This window comes from Chironomus tepperi, unplaced genomic scaffold (genome assembly GCF_022539635.2).
Source record: "Chironomus tepperi strain 1889 unplaced genomic scaffold, CSIRO-AGI_Ctep_v1 contig_223, whole genome shotgun sequence".
NCBI classification, from domain to species: domain Eukaryota; kingdom Metazoa; phylum Arthropoda; class Insecta; order Diptera; family Chironomidae; genus Chironomus; species Chironomus tepperi.
The window spans coordinates 783,919-794,579 of record NW_027226345.1 but is presented as its reverse complement, the minus strand read 5'-3'; the positions used below and the strand labels follow the sequence as shown (position 1 = coordinate 794,579).

At 31.0% G+C, this 10,661-nt stretch overlaps 1 protein-coding gene across 2 annotated transcripts in view; it reads right to left on the bottom strand.

Annotated features, from left to right (window-relative positions):
- Positions 1 to 87: 87 nt before the first annotated feature.
- The window catches only part of numb (NUMB endocytic adaptor protein), a 46,314-nt gene continuing 35,740 nt past the window's right edge, over positions 88 to 10,661 (bottom strand). The window contains exons 2-5 of one of the 2 annotated variants that reach the window (XM_070640759.1): positions 7,676 to 8,103; positions 6,831 to 7,082; positions 5,782 to 6,765; positions 88 to 5,719 (exon numbers count right to left, since the gene is read on the bottom strand). In XM_070640759.1, the coding sequence (XP_070496860.1) occupies positions 5,429 to 5,719; positions 5,782 to 6,765; positions 6,831 to 7,082; positions 7,676 to 7,759 (1,611 nt within the window). In that variant the 5' untranslated portion in view covers positions 7,760 to 8,103 and the 3' untranslated portion in view covers positions 88 to 5,428. The remainder of the gene's footprint in view (positions 5,720 to 5,781; positions 6,766 to 6,830; positions 7,083 to 7,675; positions 8,104 to 10,661) is intronic. The other variant, XM_070640760.1, reaches the window with a different exon arrangement.

The window sequence follows — 10,661 nt, the reverse complement described above, 5'->3', positions numbered from 1 at the left end:
GTTGTTCACCACTGCTGTAAGTAATCGCAATCGACACAAACATAAAAAACATTTAATTTTTAAAATTTTTAATCGTTTTTTTTTATTTTTTTCATTTTTTTCAACATAAATTTTTGTTGCTTTCAACATATTTTTTTAAGCATTCAGTTAAGACTTAATCAGATATCTTATTTTGATCAATACAATGACTGATTGACCTTAAATCATTGCAAACAATTCGATTTTTTAATTGGTCCTATCTTGTGTATGTATGCTTGGGAAAAGTCATTTGGAGATAAAGCATTTCATTTAATATTTTATGGCATTTCCTTGAAATTGTACTTAAGATCGAAATTTCCTGTTTTATAAATAACTGCGAAAATTTTAATACGATGATTCAGTTTTATGGCTTATTGATTTGCGGTTTTATGCATTTTATGAGCTGAAATTTTTTACGAGCTAAAACATTTTATGACCATTATGGAGAAGGGTTCATTGACTTTAAATTAAAATCATGTTGACTTGATGCTTCTCTGATAGGAAAAGAAAGACATCTTAAGTGGCTGATCGATTCAAATCCAGCACAGGGCCGGCATAACTTAGGAATGGTGTTAGATTCAAACCGAATCCGACACCAAGTCAGAGCCACGTTGGTCTGATTTGGATTTTTGACCAATTAACCGGTTTTTTGCTACTCGAGTTGGTATCGTCTAGATTTTGATGATCTAGGATAACTCTCATTTAATTTGTGGGCTGAAAATTGAATTTTCAGAAAGAAAATTTTCTCGTTTGGAATTCTTAATTGGATAGTAAATCTCAGCGATTGATTCTTCGGATACAATCAAACCTTTCTAATATTTCTTGAATTATATATTCATGATCATTAGAGCAAATGCTAATCTGACTTGCAGATCCTTCTCGAGATTGGACTAAGGTTATACAGAGTGTCATACTCTTATTCATAAAATCATTAATCAATATTTCAAATGACTTTCATTCTCAAAAACCTTCAAAATTCAATCAAAGTCAATTAAAAATGCATTTGCATACTTTAATCCATTGGTGGGCAACCGCTTTTAGTGCCATGATACACTTCGTGTATCGAGTAAACGACTCTAACAAATTTTCTGAAGTACACAAAGGTAGAAAATCTGTAAAACTGGTAAAGTTTAAGTTTTTCTCTAGTCCCAAAATCACAAAAAGTAGCTCTAGATTTAAAATTTAAGAAATTTTTTGAATCATTCTAAAAAAAATCTGACAATTCTAAGACAATTTTCGTGGTACACCCGAGATTTTTCATATCACATCATCATTGTGTTGCGCCACACAGGATGTGCACTACTGCGTCAAACCCTCTCAAGAAAGTCACCCAACTTCTTATTAAATAATTGATCATTTAGCGAACTAATAAACATTTAATTCAAGGCAATTAAAAATGGAAATTGAAATGTCTCGAACATGTCTCGGATATATTAGAAGGGTAATAAATGTTTGCGATCAGAGTTCATTGAGACATTCAAAAAAAAAATTTGATTTATCAAGGTTGAACTTTTGCTGTGCACTCAAGTATGCTATGGGTTAAATGCAAATCAATCGACATGATAATCAAATAAAGGTGATTGAAATGTTGGTCTCCAAATGTCGAGCCCCTTACAACAACAACAACAATTAAGTTCCATGTGGTTTTCATTCATAATCAATTAATCTTTTCATTTATTACAGCATTTTTTTATATCTCTATACATTATTACGTTTTTCTTTCATAATATTATATATATTAATATGTATATATTTATGTATAATCATTTTTATTTTATAAACAAGGCAATTTAATGTACAATTATAATTTTTTTTATATTAAATAATACAGCAGAAGCAAAAATTCTTCTATGCGGAATTTACAATTAAAAAATTTTACAATTTTTTTTTTCTGGCTATTTCGTCATTTCATATATATTTCGCGAATTTGGAATGTAGTTTAATCATCATCATTACTGCGAATTTTCTTGATAGACTATCTCTTTTTCTTCATGCATCAGTCATCCTTCACCTCTTTATTCCGTTAATAATTATTATCATTAACTGCTATGATTTCTATTTTTTTTTTCATTTTCTTTTATTTGCGATAAAAATTTTAATCGTCGTCTCATTATCGTTAAAAATTACAAATTCATCGTCATTTTTTCAGGGTATTTTGAATTCTGGCGTATGACAATGGGGTCTCAATAGGGGATCAATAGGGGAAAATCCTTCAAAACTCGTAAAATTTTAAAGAACCGTTAATTTTTCAAAAATTTAAAAAAACTTTAAAATTTCTTTTTCTTTTGGAAATTTGAAAAAAATAAAAAATTTTTAAATTCAAAAATTTAAAAAAAATTCCAAAAAAGTTGCATTTGAAAAAAATTTAAATTTCAAAAAGTTATTTTTTCAAAAATTTAAAAAGCTTTAAAATTCGTTATATTTTTGAAAATTATGTTGAAAATTCAAATTTATCAAAAACTTTTACTTTTTTACAGATTTAAAAAGCTCTAAAATTCCTCATTCTTCTGCAAATTAAAAGAAAATTCAAATTTTATAAAACCGTTAAATTTTCAAAATTTAACTATTGTTTGCCAAGCCTTCAAAGTAGACTCCACAAACCTCAACACCCCCTATTCTTACGCTTTTTTTTTATTTTTTGTCTGGAATTTAAGAACATGATCTCGCAGTCATTTAAACGATTTGATCTTCAAGGTATTTATTTTCTCATTATAATCATCTACTATGTAGATAGATAAATTTATTTAAATAGTGTATATTGTTATTAATAATATTGTGTAAAATAAATGATATGTATGCATTTAGTTATCTTTCATTCATTATTATAATTATCTACTTCAGTTATAATCATCATCATCTTGTGTGTTGTGTCAATAAATCAATTATTTCCGTCTTATACATCTGTAACTCTTTAATAAAGCTAAAAAATTCGATTTAATTTATGTGATATTTTTATTACTTTTTAATTGAGTTCTTGCGTGTGAATCTCTATGGTTTTACTTCACATTTCCTTGCGGTCTAATTAATTGTCAAATGTCTAATATTGAATTCTATAGATCAATGACATTCCAGCTGATAATCATGCAGTATAACTGGAATTAATGTTCGTAACATTTCTAATTAATAAAATTTGATAAGATTATCGTGGTTTGATGTAATTTATGAGCTATGCTTACAAAGTTGAAGAGTTATGTGCTCAATGAACTTAGTTTTCAGTTTGAGCGGGAAAAACATTATTTATATTTTGAACAGTTTTGAAATATTCCCCGAGCAGCACCCACAAAGTAGGGATACATCGTAGAAATTATCGAAAATCATACCAGATTCGATAAATCCGTTCGTAGGCTAGATTCGATCAATCCGACCTCAGGGACTGAAGCCCGATTTCAGCCATTTCTTCACCATGTGTTTTTGGGGATAATGGTCACTAGGAGTCATAAGTCGGATCTGACACCAAATCAGAATCACGCCGGATTTTTGATGAACTAACTGAGTAATGTTTTTCGGGCATGCTTGAGGAAATACGCAAAGATGCCCTAAAAAATGCGACATTGTGTTACTCGGGTCATCTACTTACGATTTACGTCTACCTATAATTTTGAGTTAAGTAGGATATCCTATACTTGCTATTACTGAAAAACTTTCTGAACTCCTAAAACTCAGTCATTAAGTTAATAAATTTAAACTTTTAGGCTATTATGTTCAAAATACAAATCGAAGTAGACTAACATTAAGGCGACCCGAGTCGACTTGGTTTATCAAAGATGACGACAGTCGGCCAGACTTCAAGTCGACTCGGATTTTGTACGAAAGAGGCGACTCTAGTCGACTCTTGTCGACTCGACTCCATACAACAATAGTGTCGACTTCGAGCTCTCCACTCGACTCACGACAGTGTCTATCGATTTCGAGTTCTACCTTGAAATCCTAAGCAAATCAAATAAGAAATGTCAATCTTTGAATCATAGTTCACACCAAACAATACTGTAATTTTTCTTATGTCACTTAAAATGTTACGAAATTTCGCCAAACAGATGCGAATAATGTTTACATTCGAGTGTAACGAGTCGTCAATACATTCTCGATGTTTGAACAATAAATAATATTTAGACATTTGACAAATAAAGCTCCCATCATGAGGAATAGAAGCTATCGAATATATATTGGACGAGATTGAATGTTTTTTTATGTCTCCTGCTTTATCATATGAGGATCTAAGTTATTTTTAAGTGCGTTAAATTTCAGTGCGTGCGTGCATTATAAACAAATGCATTATTAAACTTGATTATATGCATTAATTGGTGCATCAAAATGAAATCAAGATCATCTTTCTATTGCACATTATCATGCCTATATTAAGTACATAAGTTCAATGTCTTGTAAAAACTAAGCGTAGATTTATAAACAAACTATATACAAATAATTTATAAAACTAGATCCAGAATGGACATAAAAACGTTAGAACTAGTCATCAAGTGGACATTAACATGCCATCAACAGGACATTGCCTTGCCATCAACTAGTTTTAACATATTTTCATCAATTCGGAGTTGGAATCGATAAATGAACCAAGATGAAAACCGAAACAAATTCAAATGTCTCATTTTTGTGCAGTTTATAGGTATTAAGGTCTATCATCAAGATTAACACGGATGGGGAAGTTCGAAATACAGCAAAACGAAAATGCTCTTTAGTTAATGATATTTTTTTCTGTCTTTATTAGTTTAATTTCACTATAAGTTAAAGAATTTTTTATTTATATGAACTGAGAGTTCAAAATAATGGTTTTAATACAATTAGTATATACTTTTATGCTTAACAACGTATCGCACTATCCTCAACGCTTAATATCTACTATCTTATTTTCAAAAAAATCTTTTATCACCTTTTACTCATCATGAATCCTCATCTATACCGATCAACAAAATGAACTTTCCATTTTTCGTCATTCTCACAACCACACTATACACCTATATCCAATTCCATTCATATTCAATAAAAATGGCATTTTTTTTTTGTATTTGCTTCTTTCAATAAGCTACAACACATCGATCGAAGTTCAATAAAACAGTTTTTTTTTAATAATATTGCTTGCTTCATGTCATTAACGATTGGCCCAACATCATCTTCAACATATTCCCATTCAACTTTCATTTACATGCTATGGATGTCCATACACATTTTAATCAGCATGAACAATCCGCCACAAATACTTGTAGTATTTTTTGAATTTTAAATTTTCATCAATTAATATTTAATATTATTAATAATATATATATTTTCATATCACAAATTGTATGTGGCATGGATTTAAAGCGACATTGATAAGTATATCAAGCATATTTTATGTATGCAAAGTAAGTTGCTGTATGTTAATTAGATTTGTATTTGTTGCTTCTATATAAGAAACTTACAATTGAACTTGAAATGACTGTTGAATAGGTTTAGGCGGTGATATAAAGGGATTAGTGCTATGGTATGTTGGACCTTGTGATTGATTTGAGACTGTTGATGTATTGGCCCACTCTGCCACACCTGTTTGTGATTCAAATAGATCTGATGTTGCGAGAGATTTCGATCGAGATTGTGTGTTGAATGGTGATGCACGTTTTGGTGCTGGCGATGCATTTTTTACAATTTCTGTTAGCCACTGTTCGGCTTTCGGAAGTGGTGTCGGTGTTGCTATTTCAATAGGTATAACCTGAAATTAATAAGATTTATAAGTAAATTTCCATTAATATTTCATGTATTTTAAGATTTTACCTTTTGTGGTGATGATGGCGGTGACGTATAAACAGCAGGCGATGATGACCTTGGGTAAGATTCAGCAATTGTTTCGGTTGTAATTACACTATTGTGTTGCATAGGTGTTGCTGTTCCAATTGGAATAGATGAATTTTGTAGTGATACTAATGGACGATATGGAGCTACGGCAACTACTGATGTTGGATATGATGGAGGTGATGGAATGTTAACTGTACCACTTATAATTCCATTTGCTAATTTTTCAAAATTTAAGAAATTTTCAGTATCTTTTGAAAGCATTGATAATCCTTGACTTAATTCTTTACAAAGTTCACTGACGGTGTCGGTTGGTTGTGGTGACACTTCTGGAATTGGCGAGACAGCTGATCTCTGTGATGTATTTATATCAAGGAATGCACGTTGACGTTCAGTATTGGATGGAAGATCATTAATACGCAATGACATTTGTCGTTTAAAAGGAGATTGAGCACCAATTTGTGTAAATCCACGAAAACTACCTTGACGTTCCAGCATCGAAGGTGTTGCACGTGGTCGTTCAATAGCAAATGGATTATAAGCTGATTTTGGCTGTGGAGCAACAGCAGCTGATGGTGGATCAACCAACCTTTCAGTCATCGTTTGCTGTCTAAATGAACCAGTTCGTGTAAATGTTGAATTTTTCATATCAAATGTCATTGTGACAGCACATTCCTTATCACGTCGTTGTTTACGTTCTAAGCATACGGCAAAGGCACAGCCAACAGCATGCGATAAACGTTCGCCGGAGTCTTTTGATGCTAAAAATCCATGGCACATCCATCTGCGTGTTGTTCCATCACGACAAATATAACTAAAACCGCGTTCATGGCTTCTGTCTGGTGCACAAAAGCTAACTTTTTCGATTGTTTGATCAACAATTAAACCTTTTGTATCATCATCTACAACACGTAATCCATCTCCACTCACATGTAATTGACCACGAATGGGTCTTCGTCGTGAATTCTACAATGATAAAACATATCAAGTTAGATGAAAGTCAACAAGACATGATAAAAATTATATCTTACTCTAAGAACCTTCAGTGCTTCCTCACATACTTGCATACCACGTGACTCAAATACCTCAACACAGCCGAGATACTTTACTGGAAATGCACATGTTGCAGAACGTACTTCTTGTTCATCAGTTTGCCATAAATGCGGTTTTGATGCTTCCGGAACACGATCTTTGCGCCTTCGAAATGAATCACGAAATGATTTACGTAGTCGATCCATTTTCTTTGGCGAGAATCGCTTGCTTGTCCTAAATGATGATGATTTCTATAAGAAGAAAGATGCAAAAAAAAACAGAGTTTTAAATTACATAATGATGAACAATGTATTCATAAGCATATGAAATAAAATATCCATAAGCTGTAAAAAATTCATGCTCTCAATAATCCTCATTTTATGTTCTTATTGAAGGGTATCATCCGTAACATTAAAAGTGGATGTGATGATTAGGAAGTGGATTTGGCGCATTTTACTTTGGTGGAAAGGAGGTTTAAGTAGATTCTGATTTCTGAAGGTTGAAGAGAGTTATTGAATCCATATATTATCTGATCTAAAGAAGTTGTTCATCAAAATCAGTAGTTGATCTATGATAAGATCCAGTTTGAACTCTTAATCAGTTTTCTTTGATTGCAAAGGCTTAAAAATTGATTGGAACACGTCTAAAATCTGTAATTTGACTTCCAATATCTGGATCTATCTTGAATATCGTTACTTAAACAAAATTTAACAAACAATTAAGTTCCAGTAAACAATTAACTTGAAAAATTCATTCCAAAGCCAACTAGATAGACAAATTGTTAACAATAACACTTTTCACCAAGAAAATGCGCCAAAGTATGATATGAAATCTGAATACAAACCACATTCTTGATGTCACCATTATTCACTGCTCCTCTGGTAAAACCACGCTCGAGTGGTTGATGTGATGACGATGAATTTCCCATTTTTTAAATTAAATTTTTATATTCTTTATTATAAAATAATAAATCTCAATGTTATTTTTTGATCGTTTATAGTTTCAAACGAAAGCTTATTGGATATCAGATGGCATAGAGGAAAATTCTTTCTCACAAAAGGTTTCTCTTAACTTGATATTAATCCCTCTCTTGTATGTATTCAGTGTATGGTTTTGAAAACGTATGGAGAATTGCGATTTCCAATTTTTAACAAATTTTATTTTGAATCTTTTGCTTGTGCAAGCATAAATGAAATTTATGTCTTCTTATTACTCTTGTCTATGTACTGATATTGAGAAATTAATTAGATTCTTTTGTTAAAATTCACTAATCTGGAACATGATAAAGAAAAGAAATAGAAAGGAAGCAATTAACTTTTTATTCAATTTTACATCGTTTTTGGAGTTCGGCACATAAACTTCAATTTTATTTTTTTGCACGATGGATAATAGACGAAAATTATGATTATAATTGTTTGTGATTTTCTTTTCGACACTTATACTCAATTTTTATATCTACTTCAGACATAAAAGCCATCCATTGACTCTTTTTCATAATTTTATTCACTTCATTTTCCTGTCATTAAAATTAAAGATCTCAAGTGTCATTTTATCATTCCTGATAAACATAATGAAGCATTTGCGTAACATTTGAACAAGTCAAGTCTTTAAAGGCTCTTCAGAACCAACAAATTATTAAACATAATTTTGACATGACAGTGACTAGATAAAAATTTCTTTTTCATCCAATCATCCAGTGTGGCTGCATGCAAATGGCTATCAAGTTTTGGTTCAGACTCTTTAAGATTCTTGCGGGCATGTTTTCGTTACAAATAAGATCATCGTTAAAATATTTTAACTTTTAAATATTGATGCAAATCTTTTAAGAATTTGTAAATCTTTCAAATTTGTCTTGAAGGAATTCTGAGATTATGGATTAAGATGTTTTAAACGCAGGTAATTTTTGTTCTGAGAAGTGATTAACATTCATGCAGATTTGTTTTGTTACAAAATCTTCTTAATCTTTTCTAAAATAAGAAATTTGTATTTTCAACAAAGCAAGCTGGATTTGAGCAAAACTCATTAAAAATTTGTAACAACTTGTTGGAATCTTGGTTGTTGTTTGGAAATTAAGGATCTCAAATGTCTCTATCAGGTAAATAATAACTGGACGAAGATTGAAAAAAGACTAAATAATTGTACATTGTACAAAGGGGTCAACAACTATGAAAGGGTAAAATAAACGAATTCTAGTTGCAAATACAATTTGAATATTAAACGACCGTTGATAATAGAATAAGCTGAATTAGCTTAAATTTGAGTAATTATAGCTGAATTCAGCCAAATGTTTGTTGAAATTTTGCTAAATTGTGCTCAGTTTTTCTAGAAAATTCAACATTATTGTTTACTTGATTACACTAAACTTTTGTCCCAAAATCATATTATTTCCCATAAAAGTTCAAGATCATTGACTGAATAAAAGACCATTGAATCAGATAGATATCCAAAAACTTATGCTATATTTTGCATATATCAAAAACAAATTTAATGAGGAAAAAGGTCAGCTTTGGAAGACAATGAAGAATCCTTAAAAAGAACAATATTCTTAAAAAAGTATCAATTTATGTGACTTGAATTCTATGTCATATCTTGGAACTTTATATCATTAATTATAAAGACTTTCTTTGTTCACTCGACAGTTGAATGAAAATGATCGACGACTTAAAGCTGCACAGCAAGTTTAATCCAATTTAAAGCTGTTTTTGTGAAAGGTCTTTAGATAGAAATACATGATAAAGTCATAATTTAATCTTTTATCATTTAAAGCTTGTTATTGATAAGAGAACATGAGCAAAAAAAGGATTTGAAGATTCTTCCATTAGAATAATTTTAAGGGTTTCGTTACACGAGAAGTTTGAAAGGGCAAATGATGCTCATTTTGGTTTATTTGTCAGGCATTGTTGTTTTTTGAGAAAGTTTTATATTTTTTGGTACAGAACGACAGTTATGGAATATTAAGCCATTCATTTAAAGTCTAGATCAGTGGTGGACAACCTGTGTGACGCGGCATATTAGTTTGAATGATTTACAAGCCGTATGCGGTTCCGATCGAGGCTTATCATCAAGCTGTATCGCGTAAAAAAGGTTGTCCACTACTGGTCAAGATCATCAACTCTCATCAAGTTTCAAAAAATTTCATGTTAAATCAACATTAAAAACTAATTAATTTCTGAAGTGTATATGAAATATTTCACTCAGACCTGAATTGCATTTGTCGGTAATTTAAGACGGACAACGAAAAAATGAAACAAAGCTTCATGCTCATTAAAATTTCGACAGTGAAAGAAAACATCCAAAAATTTCTTGGAATTGCTTAATTTTTTTGATGCGAAATATTTTCATTACATTATGGAACTGAAAGGTATGAGAGAAATGCTTTCATTTTTTCTTTCCATTGGATACTCAGAGTGAGATGAATCGGTGATGAAAAGGAATGTAAATATTTGAAAATATACCCCAAACAAAAAACATTCTTTGGAAGCCAGATATAAGCTTAATGTTATGACAAGCGATGTGCAAAAATCTCATTCCAATCTCTCTCTCACTCGTACTCATGATGATATACTTCTCGGTTGTTTACTATAGCAAACAGATGAAGAAGAGGAACTGATCTCAATCATTGAAATCGATAACTGTATAGGTATATATTTTTATGCTTTAATGCTGTTGTCTTAACACATTACCTTCTTTGCATTACTTAACTAATTGCTTTGTAAAAGAATGAGTCTGGGTGATGTCTGGCTGTCTGACATTGCATGATAGACTCAAGGCTTGAAAACGACTCCAGTTATATGAAGCTGAACTATAACAGCGAAAAAGGACCTAAATTC